Source organism: Ambystoma mexicanum, chromosome 4q, assembly GCF_040938575.1.
Source record: "Ambystoma mexicanum isolate Mex_15411 chromosome 4q, UKY_AmexF1_1, whole genome shotgun sequence".
Lineage (NCBI taxonomy): Eukaryota > Metazoa > Chordata > Amphibia > Caudata > Ambystomatidae > Ambystoma > Ambystoma mexicanum.
Window position 1 is genome coordinate 1009502692 of NC_090928.1, and position 23139 is coordinate 1009525830.

Below are 23139 nucleotides of genomic sequence, written 5' to 3' on the forward strand. Positions count from 1 at the left end.
AGGATCCAACTGTAATCAACTAATAACCAGTGGAAATAATTTGTGAAAAATCTGTCCGGTCTTCACAGAAATACGTCTACCATTCTAGTATTCCTAAAGGTCGATCGTAGGAGGATGGGACTTATCTGAATATCAAAGCTGCTGCTCTATTCGATCAGTGTCTAGTCCGCCCCTGGCTTAACTAATTACAGATCGGCCCTGCAAAACATTTTATCGCAGGACAGTGGTCGATCTCTAGCTTGGCTAAAATACATAAAGGAAGCTTTCACTCTGAAAGGACATAATGAGTGCTGGACTGAGCCTCAGTACATTAACTGCAGTTTTAAACCACTTGTCAAAAATGCCGTTATACAAGATGAAGAACGCAGGCATTGAAAACAGTGAGAGCGCAGCGAGATATTGGGATGCGAAGTAAAGCCTTGTTTATGACGCTGTATCTCCCAAATTTACAAGGGCCTTGTACCTCAAACTACGCCTGGGGATATTACTGCTTGCTGAATTATTACATAAGTGGAAGACTGAAGCCTCCAATAAATGTCCCTTCTGAGAGAATGAAATGGAGAATGCAACACTTTTCTTATTATCATGCTCCCAATACTTGGAAATCAGGAAAAGGCATTTGAAGCCGTTATTTAGAACGAGAGCTGTCAGAACCATTATACAAATGCTAGCATTGTGTGTAAACTCAAATGATGATCTGGGAGAACACTCGGTTGCAAACTACTTGGCCTGGGAATGGTGGGAAAGGCTGTGTTGTATTACCTGCTATTGCTTCTTTTCACAAACTGGAGCCTGATGTTTGAATTGAATATAGGTTCCCCCGGGTATAAAGCCATCTAAGCTCTTCTAATTGCTAAGAACGGTATTTTACACTCTGATCATCTTAGATTTCTCATTTTCATTGGTTTATTCTTGTCTGTTATTTTGACAGCCATTTGTGATGCACTTTATTATGCTGCTAATCTTTTTTAATCTTGTGCATAAGTGCATGGTGTATATATCTGTTATTTTACAATGCATTATATGATTGATTTTTTGTGATTATGAAATGTTTGTAACTTTGATTTTATGGTCTATAGACTGAAACGAAGCTTAATTGAATCGAATCACAAGTAGTTAAGTATATAACATATATAATGTAAGTGGTCTTGTATAGCACCTGTCTGCCACTATTGTTGGCCTCACTGCACTTGGTTCTGTAAGAAAAAAGGGGGCTGGGGTTCATTAGTATGTCAGTTGGATTTGCAGAAGCGAAACCTTTGGTGTTGATGGGTGTAGGTCAGAAGGACCTGGTTCCTGAGTATCAATCTGCTTTGTATGGGTTTGACGGAGAAACTTGGGAGTGTGATCGCTGTAGGGAAGAGACCAAGATTTGAAAGACTGAAGGGCATTGGGTCTGTTATCAATGATGTGGGAGCATGCAACAGGGATTAAGAGGAGTGCTTAGATGTGGCACAGTTAGTGTTTGTGGTAAATACTTGGCCTGTGGTGGCTGCATATGGGGTGGGTATGTGTGTGTGTAATGTAAGGTGGCAGGTGATCCTGATGGGGAAACCATTAGACAGAGGAGTGGGGAGTAGGTCTTAAAAGGCAAACAACCTCTTCCCCTGTCAATCCTTCTCTCTCTCTCTATCCCTCTCTCTCTCTCCCTCTCTCTCACACACACACACACACACATTTATGCATTGTGTCACTTATGCAACAAAACAAGCATCAGGAAGTTGGCAGATGAGGGGGAAGGGGCAGTTTGTAAACTCCAGCCAATTTCCAAAGGTTATGGGAGGCTTCTTGAAATTTGAGGCTGCAGTCATCCATACTGCAGGGCTTAGCATGCTGTCTGGCAGGCTGAGTGATGCCTCAAAGCTCACTTTCCCGTGCTCAGGTGATGTGCTCAGTGACCTGGTGGACATTCTGCCAATCAGGGCGAGGCCATCTTGGGTAGGGCAAGAAGGCATTTATCAGGTGTTTATCAGGCATTGGTCATGGCACAGAATCACTGTTCATTTCTCCCCACAGAGGTCTTCCATGCTGTCTCCCTCATGCCCCAAACCCATCTCACACAGTCCAAAATGAAATCCCCCTTCATCACAACCAACAGACACAACCTCACCAGGTTTTGATATGTCACCAGGCTTTCGCTATCAGAGTGATGCTGCAACCCTTTGGGGTATTCTTCACAATAACACAGAGGAGAAAAGATAAAGGGTAAAGTGTGGACACCTTAAGGAGGTGCAGCACCTAGGCCTAAGAAAAGAGGGCATGGTGGTGTGATGGATGCAGGATGGTTAGGAGCAGTGTGTTAGCAGTGAGACAGGGTTTTGGGGCCCGAGGAATATATGAGATACTAAGGGTACACTGGGTTTTCTTGCACATCCATCCACATGAATGATTCCTGAATCAGTGAGGGGTATGCCCTAAGGAATCACTATCTTGCCAGTGGTGTTCACACAAGATACCTCAGGCTGTGCAGGTGAGAAAATGCAAATACATATTTAAGATGAAGAAGGCACTAGAGGTGTTTTGAGACAGGAGTTGTTTCACATACCACCTGACTCTTTGCTTCAAAAAATTATCTTTCCAAGTTTATCCTTGACCGTTTTTTATTGTCTCATGCTGCAGAATCGTATCTACCTCGGCTCCCACCTGCCACCTGCAGCTGAAAATGATCAACTGTAATCTTCAAACAGGGATTGAGAAGGTTGCTGAGGGCTAAATAATGGTATCTTTTATTTCTGCAATGCATGGATTCCCTCCATCCCCTGCATGTTTAAGAGTGCATGTCATGCAAACTAGGTGCATCCACCTCACCAGTCAAATCTGGCAAGTACTATTCTATCAGGTACACCTGTGGCGTTATTTAATTGAGTCATGCCGTGAGCCAGCGTACATGCTTTGTGTGCTCCATTACACTGTAAAGACACCACACAGCATATGCCAACTTCTTGGCGTAAGGAAGTCCCCATCTAATGCTTAGCTTCGAAACTGGTGAGGACATCTCGTTATGCAGTGGCTGGCAAATTCAGTCTTCAAATTGTGTTGCATATACGTGTGGACTCCCACAGTTAGTTCAGTGCATTCCTTACACTGCATGCTCAGCTGCAGAGTGAGCTGATCATCTGGGAAACAACAACCAATTCCTTCACAGGCTGGCAACTGCTGATAAAATGTGTCACCACAAGTTGAAGGGCATGTATGGTCTGACAGGTCATAAGGAAGCAGGGATATTAGACCCATGGCAACTGCAACAATGTCCTGCTCTATCTGTGCGGGCTTAACAACTGTGCACTCATCCACTCCTCCTTCTAGCAGATGTCAACTTTCCTGTGCCCTGGGAAATCAAATCATTGCATGCACAAATTGGTCGAGTGACACATACTATGCTCATGCTGATCCCATCAAATACTTTGGGACTCAGCACAAAGGGTAATGAAAGCCACTCATTGCACACAAAGAGACACAGTCAGTGATCTGTCTACTGGGAAACATGCCCATGGTGACAGACTTTCTCGCCATCAGACTGAGCTAATGCCTGGGCCACTCCAAAAATACCCTTTTTGGTGCAACTATGGTACAGTCTTGCAGGAAACACAGGCAACAATACCACCAGGATATCATTGAGCAATCACGGACATTCATGAGACCTGGCATGAGTGCTGACATGTTGTTGTTCATACCTTAAAACTGCCATCGCCATGACCTGAAGCAAAGCACTATCACTAGTAAGTTTGCAAATACGAATCACAGCTGAGCATACAGAAAAAGGGGTACTGTGTTCCATGTGTTGGCAAAGCAGCATTCGTTTCTGGGGTGACAGCATGGACCTGGGGTGGTGTTCTTGTTAGTTCATCACAGGCTTGTGCAGGGTGCCCTCATCACAAGGATGTGGCACACAAACTGGCCCCAGACTTGCTCGGCACACAAGTTTTTTGCACATTGCCGTTGGTGAGATTGTGTTACCCTGTGTGAACAAATGTTACATTTTGATTTTTTGTTGTTGTCTAAGATATTTTTCTGTGATCATTTATGATAATTTGACTATTGTGGTGGTGCTGTGGTGCTTAAATATGACCATTAGCACATTCAGATCAGTCAGTTTGAGTTTGAACACACTATACATTTGCAGAAGTAGTTGTTTCTATTGCTACAGTTTCTGTCTCCGTATAATTGTATATCAACAGTTTCCAGATTCAAATGCTGCAGCCTAGACTTTGATGGTTCGTGATTCGGTTCATCACCCTATCATAATGTCCATACTCAGTGGATGAGGGTGGGGTTGGACACTATACACTTCCCATACCTTGTTCCTTTAAGTTTTATTTTTCATGAGCCATTAGTAGACACATCAAGGTCTGGACTGAACCTCCTCCTCTTGTAGCTGCCATGTCATTGCAGGTTCTACTTTACCTTGTGCTCCACAGTGTTGCGCCTCAGATAGAGCTTCGGAATGCATTATGGAATGCTTCAATTCTCTTAAGAAAATTCTTCCATCCCCAGCGAACACAGCAGCTGCCTTGGCCCTCTCACTACATGGCTCTCCTGGACACATTAAGGTGCTCTGGTTATTTTCCTTAGTAACAAACGTTGTCAAGGAGTTCACTGAAATTCTCTTCACCAAAGAAGTAGTTACAAAAGTTGGCCAGTGCTTTGCACAGTCAGGGAGGAGGGAACCCAAGGATATCAACATCATAATGTGTAACATATATAAGGTAAGCACAATTACCGTTAATGATTAGTAATGGCATGCCTTTTACCCACGCTGGGATGTGCTCATGGCTAGCCATTCACAACAATGTCATGTGTGGGCGTGTCCCAGAAGGTGGTGACATTCTCTTCTCCCTCTTTCCAGTTAGAAAACAACACCTCCTATTTTCCTTACTCAATTACAGCCACTGGTTGCAATGTCTTGCCCCAACTAATTCTGGGATTGTTTTCCTCCGTAGTAGACACTGAAGACAATTGGCACATGCCTACATGTCATGCAAGGTGGTAAGCTTTAATCTCTCGTTTACAGTAAATGAAGAATAATCAGCAAGCTATGGGATACAAAAAACCAACGTATCCCACTTCGCTGTTCTACCTTTCATTAAAAAGTGATCCTATTCACTTCTTTTCTACCTCCCCCTCGACTACACTAGCACCATTTCCACCTACCAGACTGAACACAAACTCCAACCTCTCTTTCCATACATAACCTCTAAGGCCGAACTCGCCTGGACGACTGCCTGCATACATTCACCCAGGTTGATTTCTGAGTACTAGGGCTGGACATATACAAATGGAGTGGGGATGAGGAAGAAGGCATGTCACTGAAGATACAAGCTGATAACAGGGAGCCATGGAAACCTGAGTCATGTATACGCGTGGAGAGAAAGCATAGTCTGTTTTCTTGTGGTCACCATCTAAATGAAAATGATCAGGGATGGTTACACAGTCACAACTTTGCATATAATATGTAAAAAAGTATATATATATATATATATATTTTGTATTATTATTTGTTTGCAATAACACTTACTGTAAGGATGTTGGTCAGCAGTGTTGTATATCTCCAAGCCATCTCTTATCAGACTGTACTGAAGCTTGTTAGAATTAGGTAAATCTGGAGGGTCCCAAGAAAGGCTGATAGCAGAAGAATTTAGCACGTGACCGTTTGGTGGAGGCTGCTGGGAGGGCGCTATAGAGGAACAGTGAAATAGATCAATCAGCTGCAATAAGCACAAACGCACTCCAAGCGAGTTGACATCAACCGTGTTCACAATGCAGTTATAGTAAACATACATAGACTTCGACTATATCAACTGACAAAACTCGCTCACCTGCTCTGTAAAACGCCACCTTTTACACACGCATGACGAGAAATCGTGACAGAATGCGCCCACCAGTCAGAATTCAGGATTATGGGTTAGGCGAGGGGAATACATCACTCATTTTGGTATGAGTTCTGTCTGGGAGGCTGAACTCTGCGCGGGTGAAAGGCCGACTTTGACGGCTTATTGGTCGTGCAGTTGAGTCATTGGCTGCTCCGGCTAAATGGTGCCTGAGCCCGAATGAGAACCCAGGGGATCGTCCAGAGTTCAATTGGCGCGAGCAGGCATCCATGGCGAGGGGGCGATATGCCATACGCAATATGAAAGGGTGACCATGATGCGTAAGGCGCGCCGCTGAACAAGTGGGGGAGGCGAGCAGTGAAATGTGGTGTTAAATAATTAAGAAATGGAAAATATGTTAATGAAGGAAAGGGGGCGTAGCTCATAAATACAATTACGCTGTGTGACAGAGCGCTATAATGAATCACAATGCAAACGTTGGCAGCAGCGGGGCAACAAATCATATTGTAAAATAGTTCTTGTTAATTGAGGCCCATCGAGGTGGCCCTCTTAATGAGAGCCAGTAGCAATCAGTGCCAGTGGGCCCTTAAAAAAGAAGGGCAGATGGGGGCATGCGTCCATTAACTGTAATTAATGAATACACTTAACTTGGTCAACATTTCGCTGGAAGGGGCAGCATTGGCAGAGGCAGAATCCATGTATTAAACAAATCAGAGGATTGGAAATACTAGTGAAGCAATGAATGCGATCAATGGTCACCTAAAAAAAATTAAGTATTGGCAATGGCAACAGTTTGGGCTTTTGTGTAGGCATGGGAAAGGCACTTGCCATACCCTGCCATAGTGGTATTAACTGGCCATTCATTGTTGCAGGTGCAAAATGGTGTGTCAACCTGGGAATCTAATAGCAGTGCCTGGCAAATGCCCACCAGTTACACACAAGCCAAAATTGTTGACTTTGCCAATGGTTGTTTATAACAGTATTTCAGTGAAAGACATGCATACTGCTTATAAATCGAGTGGGTGAAGGCAGACCTGGTTAAGGCATGTTTATTACATCAGTACCTAATGTACAGCTACAATCAACTCTCAGAAGATTGCTTTGAAAAAATACTGGCAGGCACTTACGAGTGCATCGTTTGTTGAGAAGGATTGATTAAAGCATGCTTAAATAGGTCCCATGAGGATCTGTTTTGGGCGAGAAGGGGCAGGAACTGGGTTAGCATGGCAATGGGCAGTCAATGGGTGGGTAGATGACCAAACAAAACCTATAAGCTTTGCGTCCCTCCACCTATGTTTTTTCTCCCTGTCTGTACTGTAACGGAAATTCCATTAAGCATTCCATCGCCACTTTGCACGATTGACTCAGGGCAAACAACTGTAGCCCCAGCAGAAGGGATGACCCCGGCATCCATATCAAGCTGCAAATCAAATCCAGGGAACTCGCCATCCCAGTGATTCAATGCCACAGAATCAGCGCTGGCTCAAGAATGCCCTTATTCAAGATGAAGTATGCAGAATAATTTTAGACATTGGAAAGATTGAGGGCGCAACGAGATATTCGGCTGATGCTATCCGCCAAACCCCAGAATTGAGCCCCCTGGTGTTCTGTATTTGCGGTTAGTTGGGAGATTAGTGAAGGACCCCGGAGTCCTGGCCAAGGGGTTCCTGATGCGTCACTAATCACGCCAAAAAAGCAGTGAAAAGCAGGGGCATAGGAGACCCATAAAATCTGGGGGCGACAGGGGACACTTTGTGATTTAAGGCTGCAGCGGGAAGGAAAGGGAGAATGTTGGTGCTGGATCGAGTGAATAGTGTGTTTTATATCGTTTAGGTCTATAAAGTTTACATCAGAGACCATGACCATCATAACACATGAAGGCCAATGAATACTTAAAGCACACAATGTTAGGTGCAACAGTCATAGTGCAGAAGGGCCAGTAACACACATAGCCAAACGACGTGCTCATAGTACAAGAGGACCAACGGACCCTCTTAGCCAATGGGGGTCACTGGGCCTCAGATAGTATAAATTGCTTGGTAAAACACTCATAGTGCACAAGGGCCAATGAAGGTGGGGCTGATAACGCACATAGACCACTGAGGTGCTCATTGTACACGAGGACCAAAGGACCTTCTATAGTGCACAATGGGGGGTGGAACACTCATAGTACACAAGTGAAGGGGCAATGGCGTGCTCTTAATAAATGAGGACCAATGATATTTATATTGAGTTGCTCATACTACACAAGGACCAAGGGCTGCTCATACTGCACACGGACCAATGGGGTGAATCACAGTACACAAGGGCCAATAAGCTGCTCATAGTGCACAAAGGCCAATCAGAGCAGACAAGTGTTATTGAGCTTTTCATAGCACACAAGAGTCAATGGGGCAGCAGCAGCACATAGTGCATAATGGCCAATGAGCTGCTCATAATACACAGGGACTAATGGGGCACTCATAATACATGAGGGTTGTCGAATACTTATACCCTACAAGAACCATTCGGAGGCTTGTCACTCAATGAGGAAACACACAAGGGTCGCTGAAGCAAAAGCAGTCTGGCATTGACAGGCAGCAAGAGGGGGACATGGGGTAGGGGGTGAAGTGGGCGGGACTGCAGCAGAGGAGGGCGATGTAAAAAAGCAAGAATGAAAAGGGCTATGAGGACGGATGGAGACTATAAATAATGGCAGTTCAGGGTGAGGCAGAGTTGCAAACTGGGGGAGTCCGGAAAAGCACACGGCCATGATTTTTTATTTTTATTTAAGAGTATTGAAGTAGTCATCATCAGTGGCAGCTAGGAGAACACAAAACAAGACTTGTAACATTAGCTCACAGGAGTCCCAAAAATGAGTTCTCATTTGGCCCCTGGGGCCTTCATCTTTCCTACTGCCTTAGATGAGGCCATGGCAGAGGCAGAGTGATGTTTGAAAGTACCTAAGCAGTGATCGGGCCAGGGTTGGGGACTAATTCAAAAGCTGATAAAAAAAACGCCAGGTAGCCAATGGGCTGCTCTTCATGCTCGTGAGTCGTCCACGTCATCCCCCCAACCCATGCCGGCCTGGCCTGCACTGCACCTGGGAGGAGGGCCAGCTGGTGGGCCACTTGACTTACCTTAGTACAGTAGTAGGCTGAGTGAGGTCTCTCAGGAGGTCGAGTCGGAGTGCTAAATGTCCTTCACTTGCTGTAATCCTTTTGGGCCCAGGGAGCGCTCATTAGGGCAGTATCAAGCTCGGACTGGCCTATAGGGCAATAGGCCCATGGCTGACACAAAATGCTGAGGTGGGCCAGCTTTATGGCGGATATGGGCCAGTTTGATTGATCACATCACTATGCGGCTAGTAGTTTTGAACAGTGTTGCTGAAGAAATATTCTTTAAAATGCACAGTTTGCATCACATTTTATCAAAAAACTCCCCCTTAGGTACTATTCAAACAGTGTCAGAAAAGGAATTAATTGCCATTTGCAAATGTGGCCCACTTTTCCATTGGTGGCAGAGACAGTTTTATAGCCCAGTCCGACCATGGGCAGTTCCTAACCAATGCTGACGAAAAACACAAACAGAGCTAGTTTGGAATCACCTTCAAGTGCACTGCTTCAGAGACCCCCAAGAGCACTGTGCGTCACCGCTCTGGCATTGTGCACTAATCCTACACTTATTAGGTAACTCGCCCGCTTATTGCACCCTAGCACGCCTACTTTGATGTACTGTCACTTTCTGCGCCATTGCACAAAGAGACATTAATTTAACACTGAAAAGCAAACACGCTATGCATTTTGTTTTTTTTTAAAGAAAATGTTGATGGGGTTCTCTGCAATGGTTACAGCTGGATGGTGAGTGACTACACAATGATTATTGTGTAATGTGCCCCGTCTTTATTAGAGGCTGTTTTCCTCAGGATTTTTGCTCAACACAATGCAGTGCCTTAATAGTAAGGGAGGCTTCCTTTGCCTCATTCCCATTTAAAACAGAGATGCAGGCCTCACTGCTGACATGTTCATAAGGAAGGGCTTCCTTAGTCATAGTTCCAATGGTACAACGCACCTTCTCTGTGCGCACTATGATCGTTCAACATATGTATGTGGGTCCCTTGGCGATTAGTCCAGGTATAGTGATTAACATCTTACAATGTTCAAGCACCTCAAACCTGGCTTCGGAGGTTTCAATCCAGCAAGTGGGACGTTGGATTGGGATAACAGCCAGCATGATATACACATGAAAATCGATGCCATGCTAAAGCATTGTACAATCTTGGCATACAAACACTTGTGGTGACAGCCTGAACTCTGTATATCAACCTAGCCGTGCACTGCCTCTAGAGTCGCATTACATGGAATGTAACGCACGCACTCATGCTTCTTAGTATACTTAAAGATGCATGTCTGAAGCACACAGGTGAACTTTGACTTGAAAGTGATGGCATTAATAGAGGCACCTAAAGACAGATAATGTTTGTTGTTGTGATGGGCGTGGGGTTCCATCAAACAAATCGGAACAATGCAAATTGCGTCTATCAACATGTTATCTTGTCATTATAATTACCAACAACATCATTTTTTGTAGGTGTACCAGGTTCAAATATGTACTTAAAATCGAGCGACTCACTGTCCCCTTTACCCCAACCTAATCACTACATCCGCTGTGTCTTTTATGATCCTTACTAAGGGATCTGGGTTCCATCGAACAAACCGAACAGTGCAAATTGCGTCTATCAACATGTTATCTTGTCATTATGATTACCAACAACGTTATTTTTTTTAGATGTACTAGGTTCAAATGTGTACTTAAAATCGAGCGACTCACTGTCTCCTTTACCCCGACCTAATCACTACATCCGCCGTGTCTTTTATGATCCTTGCTTGGCATGCACTTATACGAGAACGTATATTCAGAGTCTGTTCATTTATAATACTGCAAAATGAGACGGTACCTGATATGAATTTCCATAAAACGGTTGTTGTTGGTTAGTTCCATAAATCAGGGAGGAAACCCCTGTGCTAGGCTAGGCCCTCTTTACTCCACCGCTGGGTAGAAGCAGCGTAAGAGATGGTCATGTCTGTTGTCTCTGAGGAGCACACGTCGCTGCCTACTGGATTCTCCTTCAGTCTGGAAGCCTGCGCAGCAGTGCACTGCACACTCGCAGGGGCACGTTCTGCAGTATGTTCCCCGGCCTGACCTGGGCACGCTCCAAATGCGCAGGCGCGGGGGGGAGGGGACACGCATGAGCGAGCCTGCGAGCAGCAGAGTTCTTGTAACAACTTGTAAAAAGAATCTTGTTTACAATTACCCGTGCCACTGCTGCTGTCTGAAGTTTCAAGTTTGCATGCATCACTGCACAGGCAGGCTGCAGACCGTAATCTACACGCTGCAGACTAGACACAAACTAGACACAAACTGGGAGAAACCGGGGGGGGAGTAAATGCCATTGTATCCCCCCCACTTAAAATTGTGTGGGGGATTTGTCCCCCCACTTCCCCCATGTCCTATGCCCATGGTGGAAAGCACCCCTCGATTTAGGCCTCCCCTGACCAGTGCTGCTGCAATGTGTGGGTGGGAGGATCAGGGAGCACACATCTTGCACAGGTGGCTGGCAGAACTGGGGCTCGCACTGCACAGAATAAGAAAGGACAAATCTTTTGGATCTGCTTTAGTTTGGACCGCCCTCTGTCCGAACATTTGTAACCAAATTTAACTGATTCAGCAATTCATTTCTCGGTTTGCTTTCAAGCCCCCACTCCAAATCCCTTTTGGACTTCCACCTAATACCTCCATCTGACTCTAGTATGCTCCTCTGGTCATGCTTGATTCTTATTCTGTTGGTCTATGGACATTGCAAAATTCCCATACGTCATTGGTTCACGGACCTGTACAGTTGGGTACTAGATATTCAACAAAATCACAAGGGAGATAATTACTGCCTTGATAATGATACATCATAAACAAGTCACACGAGGACCCTAAATCCACTCCTATTTATTTTGACACCCTTTTTCTGGCTCAGCACAGTTCAGATTATTATCGAGAAATAACAAACAGCAAAAATACATGGACTAAAGGTACAGTCAGGGGGAGGTTGCTTTCATCATTATCGGTGTTGACTGTTTTTCCCCTATGGACGCAGATTGCAAATGACTTGAGAGCATGCCTGGTGTAAAGTCATTATGGTCACACAAGCTAAGGAAGACTTGGGGGTAAGTGAAAGCCACCTGCTCCATCACATAACTCGTGCAGGTGTTAAACGTAGGATGCCACAGTGCACAGGCTGGACAAAGAGACCAAGAGCACACGTGGCTCCTGTAGTTGGTATTTAATTCATAGCCGAGTTAACAAGATCACACACATGTTCACAGGCTCCCGAAGATAGAAAGCAGCAAAGCCTGGCACAGGCCTGCAACACCACACACAGAGCAGGTGTCCCCGTGCAGTGCGCACATGAGGGACAAAGCAAGATATGGACCATGGATCAGACTCTAAGGTCAAACCCATGGCAGAGACAGGAAGCAGGAAGTCGCGCTGAACGCATGATCACAAACAGCAGCATTCAGTTAAAGGTGCATGATCAGAGATGGAGAGCCAGTTCCCAATACCTTGCCATGTGGAATACCACCTCTGGAGACCCAGTTCCACATGAAAATGACAGCTAGAGCAATCAGTCAGGAAGCTGATATGACTGTCCTACCTGTGGCGTTGCCCCGTAAGGGCTGCGCACGCGGCGGCGTGACGTTGCACGTCGCCGTGTGCTGCTTAAATAAACGGGGCGTTCCCGGAAGCAGTAGAGCGACCGGGGAGCCCGAACCTGACGGACGTGTGCGTGTGAGCTCTGTTGGGTTGGGGGCTCACGGGCACGCCTGGGGGGCAAAGGACAGACCCCCAACAGTGGCGACGAGTGATGTCAGAATTTTTCAAACGAACGGAACGTTCACGGACGTTTCGTTTCATGCCGTGGCTGCGGACCGCACACGCGGCTGGCGGCCATTTTGCATACAAGGCCACGGAACTTCTCGGAGCTCTGGTTCGGACCGAGAAGGTGATCCGGGTCTAATTTTTGGATTTTGTGGTTGCTGAGTGCATGACCTGCACGCCCATACCCAATTTGTGTGTTTTCATCAGGTTTTGGGACTGTTACGTCGAGTGTAAGCCAGGATAAGGACTAATATGGTAGGGCCTGCTTAGTCCAGTCCATACATGTGGCTCAATTTTTTGGACTTCTATACGGCAGTGCTTTGCTGCAAGGTGGCAACGAGGCACTTCCTCGGCCCCTTCATCATCAGGACACTCTTTTTGATCCTCTTCATCATCACGAGGTGGTGGCCGTTCTGGGAAGTTCTTCGTGTGTTTGCACCAGGCTGTGTGTGGCATAGGGGTGCATCCTTCCGCATGGTGATGGTGGGAATCTGAGTTGCAGCCCCAGGTCTGGTAGTGGGGTGTCTGTGCGCTCAGTCCCATGTCCGACAGCGACCAGGACGGTGACACCGCGGATCATGGGGAAGAATCTCAGGACAAAGGTCAGGCGGCCCAGCCTGCAGCTCTGCAACCGCTGCCACCGGGGAATAAGGGGCCTGCACCACAGGCACCACTAGGGGCACAGCCTGTTGCTCCACAAGGGCCCCCCATTATGGCTCAAGCTAGAGCCCAGGCGGCCCTGCAACCGATACCAGAATTCGATCCTACGGGCCCCCCGTCCAGTCTGGGGCCCCGATGGAAGAGGTGGGTGGCCCGCCTGGACATGTACTTCAGGGCTGCTCGAGTGGATGACGATGACAGCATGGTAGCCACCATGCTGTACTCGGCGGGAGTCGCGGTTCAGGAGATCTTCGAGTCGCTGACTCCGGTGGAGCAGACCTATGGTGAGGCGAAAGCGGCTCTCCTCGCACACTTCCTTCCACTTGCCAACATGGACTTTGAGAGATTCGTGATGCTGTCGGCCAAGCAGAAGGATGATGAGACCCTGGACACGTTTTACGTCCGCCTGCGCCGCCTTTCCCAAGGGTGCGCGTGGGGGGACGCGGAGGACATGATACGGACAATGCTGATCCAAGCATGCTCCTCCGGCAAACTGAGGAGACAGGTCCTCAGAGAGCCGGGAATCACTCTGTCCCGTATACTAGAACCGGGTCGATGTCTCAAAGTGGCTGAGGCACGGGCAAAAAAGATGGAAGCGGGTTCACGCTCGATCAAGGCCGAAGAGGTGTGCGCTGTGTGGCGGGGCGGCAGAGGAACAAGAAGGCCTGGTGGAGCCCCCCGAGACAGGGCAGGAAGATCGGGGGAGTCATGTCAGAAATGTGGCTATGACCTCCCCCACCCCACAGAGTGCCCAGCCGCAGGAAGAACATGTGGCCGATGTGGGCTGCCGGATCACTTCTCGAGAGTGTGTAAGTCGGCTCTACCTGTCATGGTACCCAGAGGTCCTGCCCGAATCTGGACTCCACGCCAAACCCGGCCATCCAACGTGGCCCAGGTGGATCAAGCGGAAGAGGAGGCTCAGGCAGAGGAGGCTGAAGTAGAGGAGGAGGAAAACATCTTCTTCGTCTCAAGCATGGGGATCCTGAAAGGCAAAAGCAGGAGACAGCCAAGGTGCGTGGTGGAGGTGAACCGCTCGCCTGTTCCCGTGCTGGTGGACACCGGGGCATCGGTCAATGTTATGGCGAGGGGACATTATGACGCTCTTGACCCATTACCGAACCTGGCTGTGCCAAGAGCTCGCATCTTCGCCTTCGGTGGACTCGAGCCCATACCGCTGGACGGAGCGTTCGTGGCGAAGGTGGAGCATGAAGGCTCGAAGATCAGAGCCCGGTTCTATGTGACCCCCATAAGCAACAACACCCTGCTGAGCTGTGCTGCTGCGGAGGGACTCGGGATAGTGAGTTTTGCATACTCAGTATACCTGGAAGATATCAACGATCTACTGGACAAGTGTGCAGCCCTGTTCAACGGCATTGGGAGAATGACCGGTGATCCAGTCCGGCTACACATTGACGACTCAGTACAACCAATTGCCCTGAAACACTGGAGAGTTCCTTTTCATCTGAGGGAGCAAGTCGACAAAGAACTGGACAACCTGGTGGCCTTGGACATCATCGAGAAAGTGGAAGGCCCAACACCATGGGTGTCCCCCATTGTCGTGGCCAGGAAACCAAAGCAGCCGGACTCCGTTCGCATCTGTGTGGATATGAGGCTACCCAACAAGGCCATAAAAAGGGAGCGACACCTGACCCCGACCATCGATGACATAATTGCTGAGGTACAGGGGGCCAGATTCTTCTCCAAACTCGACCTCAGAGCAGGGTACCATCAAGTTGTCCTCCATCCGGAGTCCCGGTACATCACTACATTCACCACCCGCCGGGGACTCCACAGGTACAAGAGGTTGAGTTTTGGGGTATCGTCGGCTGCCGAAGTGTTTCAGAACATTATCCGGGGTGCACTTGCTGATCTTGAAGGGGTACTCAACATCAGTGATGACATTTTGGTGTTTGCCAACACGGAGGTGATCCACCTGAAGCGCCTGGCCAAGACCTTCGAGAGACTACAGTCATTGGGCCTCACCCTCCATGGGGACAAGTGCGAATTCTTGTGCCCATCAATAGAATTCTTTGGGTTCGTGTTCAAGGAGGGAGGGGTGTCACCCGACCCGTGGAAGGTTCAGGACATAAAGAGTGCACAGCCCCCGGAATCCGTGTCGGAAGTGAGAAGTTTTCTGGGCATGGTGACCTACTGTGGTCGGTTCATCCAAAACCTGGCCTCGAGGTCTGAGCCGCTCAGAGCTCTTACCAAGAAAGAGACCGCCTGGCACTGGGGTCCACTGGAACAGTCGGCGTTCGAGGACATCAAGAGCGCCCTAACAACGGAAGACACCATGGCGTTTTTCGACCCGGCGCTACCCTCGGAGATTGTGGTCGACGCCAGTCCGTTCGGCCTGGAGGCGGTCCTGACTCAGGTGGACCGGGATGGAAACCTCCGGCCCGTAGCATACGCCAGCAAGGCGCTCTCGGAAACGGAGCAGCGGTACTCCCAGATCGAGAGGGAGGCCCTGGCGGTCTTGTGGGGATGCCGACATTTTCGCCTCTATGTGCTGGGGCGCCCGGTGACTGTGGTGACTGATCATAAACCCCTGCTCCCGATTCTGGCAGGCTCGTCATCTAAGCCTCCGGCCAGAATTGAGAGATTGATGCTCGCATTGCTTGAGTACGGGGTCACGCTGGAATACCGGCCAGGTGCCAACAATGCAGCGGACTTCCTTTCCCGTCATCCCGGAGTGCGTGGGGGAGTGGCGGGAGACACCTGCGCAGAAGAAGCGGACGACCATGTCCGGATGGTGGTGGAGGGAGCAACACCAAATGCACTGCCCCTGTCGGAGCTGGAGGCTGCGGCGGCCGAGGATGGGTGCTTCCAGATACTGAAGCAGTCGATGCAGAGCGGTTCCTGGAAGCGCGTCTTGGAAGCTCTCGCAGGGCGGACCCATGAGGCGAAGACCGCCCTTGAACAGCTGTGGAAGGTGAAAGATGAGCTGTCCTTCTCGGAGTCGGGGCTCCTGCTCCGGGGGGATCGCATAGTGGTCCCCCACTCCAAAGTGGGTGAGGTGATCGCTTTGGCCCATCACGGACATCAGGGTGCTGCCAAGATGAAGGCGAGGCTGCGGATGAAGGTCTGGTTCCCGGAGCTGGAGAAAAGGGTCGATGACTTTGTGGCAGCCTGTGTATGGTGCCAGGCAGCCTCCCCGGTGCAGAGGGAACCGGCTATCGAAGCAATGCCTCGAGGGACCAGGCCCTGGGAGGTTGTGCATGCAGACTTTGGGTCCACGTCCGTGGGCACCCATTTTCTGGCCATAGTCGATGAGTACTCCCGGTACCCCGAAGTGGAGTTTGTGGAATCGGTGGCATTCGAGCATGTGGTAGTCGGCGTGGAAAAGATCTTTGCAACCCATGGATTTCCCCTGACGCTGTGCTCGGACAATGGGTCGCCATTTCAAAGCGAACGTTTCTCAGAGTTCCTGGCCAGCTGTGGAGTTCAACATCGAAAGATATCCCCTCTGTGGCCTCGGGCCAACGGCGATGCAGAAAGACTGATGCGAACACTAAACAAGACATTTCAGATTGCGCAAGGACAAGGCCAGCCCCTCCAACGGGCCTTGTATCAATTCCTGAGAGTGTATCGCACCACCCCACATGCCTCCACTGGTGTCGCCCCGGCGGAAGTGCTGTTCCTGTGATGCCCCCGGGGTCTACTGCCGGAGGTACAGGAGAGAGAACCCGGGATTATCAATGACCAGCAGGTTGAGGCCGACCGACTGGCCAGGATCAGCCAAGAGAACGTGCGCCGGGGCCTGCGGCCCCAGCGGCAGGAGCCCGGGGATGAGGTGCTCATCCGGAACCGCCATCCTCACGGGAAGTTGTCCCTACCTTATGAACCAGCGCCTCTGGATGTGGTCGCCGTGAAGGGGTCAATGGTGACGGCCTCCGATGGGTGAACGGCTGTCACCCTAACGTCAGCTTCTTCAAGAAGCTGGGGGACTCGAGAACTGAACCCCCTCTGGATCCTGGTGTCGCCGAGATCCCTGAGGAAGATGGGCCCCCTCTCGGTGTCCCGGCCTCTCCGTGTCGGGAGGCTACTGGTGATGGACTGCCGGTGCCGGAGGTGAGCGGGAGGTACCCCCAGACGACTGGGCGAGGGAAACCCGCTTACCTCAGTGAGTATGTGTTGGGACAGTTGGAGAGTCGTCCGGGGTGAGGGTGGCTGACATTAAAGGGGCATGGGTCCAGTTTGGGCAAGCTGTTTGTTGTGTGATATGTTGTGTTTAACTAATAATGTAATTGTGTGTCCTCCTGAAAAAGGAGGAGTGTGGCGTTGCCCCGTAAGGGCTGTGCAGCGGCGGCGTGACGTTGCACATCGCAGCGTGCGGCTTAAATAAACGGGGCGTGTGCGTGTGAGCTCTGTTGGGTTGGGGGCTCACGGGCACGCCTGCGGGGCAAAGGACAGACCCCCAACACTACCCTACCCCAACATGGTGGGTTTGGGCAGGACACAAATTAAACCATCAGATTACTTCCTTGCTCTGGAGGGGGCAATTAAAAAAGATTACGCAATTACCGTATTGCCCATGCTTATAAACTCTATTGGCTTTGTGACAGAGAGGGTGAAATTCCAACCTCACAAAAATGAACCTCAATCATAACATAAGAATACTCAAAGCCTGGTCATCCCGTGAGGATAGCTCGGCTGCAAGGTGCTCGTCTTGGAAGCAAGACGACACGGAGCAATAGAGGTCCAATCCACAGGTCTGCGCTTAGAAACCTCTGGGTATTAAGCACGTTATAAATAACCTATCATATCATATCCTATTTCCCATGTCAAGTATCTGAATACAGAAGTGGTGTGCGGCCATCCTCTTGTCTCAAATTTCATGTTTCAGGTTTGAGGGCAGCCACTTTAGAATCTGGAAAAAGAGAGCAGGATTCACTGGCATTGCCCACTACTTGAAGACATATCAAACGTATTTCCTCTCCCAAACACACAAAAAAATCCTGTACACATATTGTAATGATGGTCACTGAAGCCCGCGAGGAGGAAAGGGCGCGCTGTTGACTGCTGTTCGGCTGGGCTCCCCTAACCTACCTTCTGTGAGCTGATTGACTTTGTTTGCACTCCCTGCCATTGCCGCAACGAGTCGCATAAGTCTGTCAGTTGCCAACAGCTGACAGCAGTTGAGGAGAGCGGGACACGAGAGCCGTCGCATTAACCCACTCACATGACTCGTGTCACGTGACATTTGGAAGACACACCCCCTGATCAGTACTTTTAAGCACAGCAGCGCGACCCTTGTGGCGTGAAGCCCGCGAGGAGGAAAGGGTGTGCTGTTGACTGCTGTTTACGGCTGGAGTCGGCAGAAAGGCTAGGTAAGTGAGCAATACTAAACTGATTTAGCAAAGCAGAAGCATCTTCCAAGTACTATAACAGCAAGTTAAAGATGGATACTGTAAAACCCCACACTAGACTCCAAGAGAAATTGGAAGAAACCCTAGCTCTGAACAATAGAGTCAGAGCACATGTCAACATAAAACCGCAATTATATATGGCACATATAGAGGAGAAGCCAATACCAAATAAAAACAAAGAGAATAGTGCACCGAAAAAATGAGACAAAAGATAACATCAGTGACCTAACACAAAAGACATCACCGTCGATAGACTACAATATGAATCCTCAGACACAGTCTTTAATCGGAACTTCTGGAGACTCGATAAGCACACTACCAATCGTAACTCCAATCCAATAAATGCTAACAGAGGCTAATATTGACTTAACTGTAGGAGAAACCCAAGGAATGGTTAACAGTGATACATTACAAAAAACAAGATCAGATGATTCCTGTATTACACCATCATTGCAAGAGAGAGCAAGGATCGCAAAACAACATTGGCAGTCAACCTATCGTCCGACTCATTCCCTCTGCGACAACAATATGCAGTCTCGCCCCACCAGGATAGCAAGGTTGTTGCTTGACATCACCGAGATAGATGCACTAATGGACTGTCAAGAAAAAAGACAAGAAGTGTTCAATGGAATCTGCTCAACTGGCCATACCAAGCAGATCAACACCTCTACGCCAATAACTCATAAGGAAAGTCATACAACAGCGAAAACATCCATGGATAAAACAAATAATCATGTAATAAAACCAAAAACAGAGAGTATTGAATCGTTATCTATAAGTACCCACTCCGACACCATGAGAGACTTGCCTAAATCTCCACAGAGAATTCCCACCACGATGCTAGATCTGCAAAATACTCTGATTGCAGTATTATCAAATGCAATGATTCCATTTCTGAAAATCCAGGAATCCATGGTCGATGCTAGAAAAGATCAAGCAACGCTTCTTGCAATGATCATGACAAAACAATCCCAGTTTGAATCATTCACAAACATCATACAAGAACGAATGAAATACGAGGAAGAAACGTCTAGGACATGGCAATCCCGATTAGCAGACATGGCAAGAGTGGACCATATAGATAAGCAGAATCTAATGGAAACAGTGTCAATTATAACAAAAAAACGAATAGATGAAAAGGCAAAAAAACAACTGCATATGATACCTGAATCAAAAGTAATAACTCAAGAAACCCAAACTGAGGAAAAACGGTATTTAAATAATACTTACATCGACAGTATGAAATGCAACCAATGATGATTGAAACAAACAACCACCTCCTGCCGTTAATTCAAGGCACTCATGAACCACCAATGTGCACACCTTTTGATATATTTGATCTATCAAAACGAGGATCGGCAGGACAAGACGTCCCGAATAAACCAATTCACAAAAAAGTGATTAAGAAATCGCGAACGGGATCTCGAGCATTTCTGAGGAAAATGAAAAGTGTACAAAAATCACTAAGTGACAAATCTTCACAAGCTAATCAAAATAGTGTAAACAGGCACACAGAGCAAAACGTTTCAAATCCTATTCTGGCTACAAAAAATAGTTTCAAACAAACTTCGCAATTGGCAAAACAAATATCTCTGGAACCATTGGATGACCTTATAGCTGTAATCAATCAAGATACTAAAAATCAGTCAACACATCAGGTCCCGATAATGGAGCCCCAGATAATTGAGGATTCGTCGGATGACAACTCAATCATTACTAACGTTCAAGATGAGCAATTGATTGTTATCGATCAGTGCTATGATACATCCTTGGCTACTTCGATAAATTCCCAAGACTCGGACAACTTACTCATCAGTATCAAATGAGGAAACATGGTTATCTGCTGGAAATCAACAGAATAAAAAAAAATGATGATAAACGGATGCCTATCCTGAGACCTAATTTCCAGAACCCTTTGAGTATCACGTATGCTAACAGATTAGCACTATTTCAACTGATGCCAAATTCAAAAGAACCGGTGATACTCAATAGATCTAACACCCTGCGATTATTGAAAGCAATTCCGCAACTTCGGGAAATTGAAACGGACGATATTGAAGTAATTATCTTCCCAAACAAAAATCACATAGAGGAAGCTCACCTTGACTTCTATTCAGAGGAAATCATGCAACGAGTGCTATTGGCAAAGCATCAATTTAAGAAACTTGGTTTCAAAGTAGAAGAAATCTTTGTAACCAGAATGATGGCTATGAAAAAATCTTCGAAAATTGCACTACTTGATCAAAGGAAAAAAAATATTGAAAGGAATGAGACAAAAGGAAGTAAAAAACAAAGTGACCATCCAAATAACTCTAATCAAGAAAACGTCACCGAAAAAGACAATCATATCCGACGAGCTAGGAAAACATATCTATAACAACCAAAGGATAACTCAACTGGCGCAAATAAAATATCCTTAACATCATGGAATACAAGGGGTTACAAACACCTTTTGGAAAACCCCTCTTCTACGTTCGCAGACTCAGAAATAATCTGCCTACAAGAGACCTGGCTGATAGATGAGGTCCTCTGTGAGGGATACATAACTTGGCTGAATCCTGCAATATCTTCGAATATAGGCAGACCGGCATCAGGAATGCTAATTCTAATGAAAATCAATACGATGTGGGCCATAACTGCAATATACTGGGCTCAATATATTACTATCAGCATGCCAGTCTATAATTCAGAACATAATGCCAATGACATGAACCAACGCGTAGAATATAGATGTATTTCAATCTTTAACATCTATTGGAATCCTACTGCAATCAGTGACAACAAATGTATCGATTCCTTATGTGAGGAAATCGACTCCATTGTGCAATATAACAGTGAAAATAAATTCATCATACCTGGCAATTTCAATATTCATCTTTTCGATAAAGAGGGTAATAAATATACTCTGCAAGAAATGTCACCTCGTGCTAGGAAAAGGATGAAAGAATTGAGAATTTGTAATATTTCGTTAACTGACCAACCCATGAATGCAAAGGGAATACTGTGCTCGACATGGACAGGAAAAAATTTCACTTCAATAATTGATTATATATTTGCCTCTGAAACATTGCAGAAATTAGTATTTGCAACTAAGAACACTACAAACGACGGAAGCGATCATCAACAAATCCCAATTTCATGGCATGCTCAAAAAACCACCGCTGAGCAAATTATCTTACCAGAATTTGAAGTATCGAATGGGCTGAATAAGCTAAGAATACGAAACCTTCAAGTCTGTGAAACACTTTCTACATTTCAAGAAGCCCCCATGAAAGATCACGAAAAGTTGAACTACGGATGGATACTAGAAAAATATAAACATTCGCAAATAAAATCGAAGAATTCAACCAAGACTTTCCATAGTCACCAATATAATTCAGAAATCAAACAAAAAAAAACAAGATCATCAAAAGAGACTACGGCAATTGAAATTAAAGAAAGAACCTAACTTTTAAAAACAAATAAAAAAAGAAAAACAAAGATACTCTAATTTCCTAAAAAACAACAAGGCTATTATGAAACAACATGATGCCGCGCAATTTTGAGAGATCTACACAACAACAACACGAGAAATTTGTGGTCAATGATGAACAACAATTCTACCCAACAATCAATGATACAAGAGGTAGAGCCTCACATGTGGGTTGAACATTATCAAGAAGTCTATAACACCAAAACACCAAACTTGCTAACAAAAAGACCAAAGGACAAGTGTACTTGGAAATTTAACTGGGACGTGGAAGATATAACAAACAAAATTAAAGCTCTAAACCCATCTCGAGCACCAGGCCCGGATGGGCTCTCAAATGCAGTTCTTAAAGCAACACCAGAAGTATGGGCAAAATTCTTCTTTCATTTATTACAACTAATAGAAAGAAGAAAAGAAATTCCCTACACATGGACAGTCGCGATTCTGATCCCTATCTACAAAACAGGAGATCAAAAGAAGCCAAGTAACTATAGACCAATAGCCCTTCTAGATCCGTTGGGAAAACTATTTGCAAATTATCTACAAAAACAACTGAATATGTGGGCAGAAAACAACGGAAAACAAGCAAAAAGACAAACTGGTTTTGTGACAAAGATTGGAACCAATGTAAATCTGTTGTTACTGAATATGATAAAAATGGAAGCAAGCATAAGAAACCAACAAGTCTACGCCCTGTTCATAGATCTGAAAATGGCATTTGACTCTGTAAACAGACAAAAACTATGGCAGAAACTAACAGCCTTGGATTGCCCTACCCCCATCCTAAATCCAATAATTCAACTATACTCAAATACATCGATTCGAGTTCGTCTAACATATGACTGTATGGTCACACAATCCATCCCTACCTGGAACGGGTTGAAACAAGGATGCCCTCTAGCTG

The 23139-nt window shown here is 46.7% G+C and overlaps 1 protein-coding gene across 1 annotated transcript in view; it reads right to left on the reverse strand.

The window, feature by feature from the left end:
• USH2A (usherin) overlaps nt 1–23139 on the reverse strand; it is a 4817015-nt gene that overhangs the window by 3951339 nt on the left and 842537 nt on the right. Inside the window, exon 16 of the mRNA XM_069608572.1 lies at nt 5516–5674. Within this exon, the coding sequence (XP_069464673.1) occupies nt 5516–5674 (159 nt within the window). The remainder of the gene's footprint in view (nt 1–5515; nt 5675–23139) is intronic.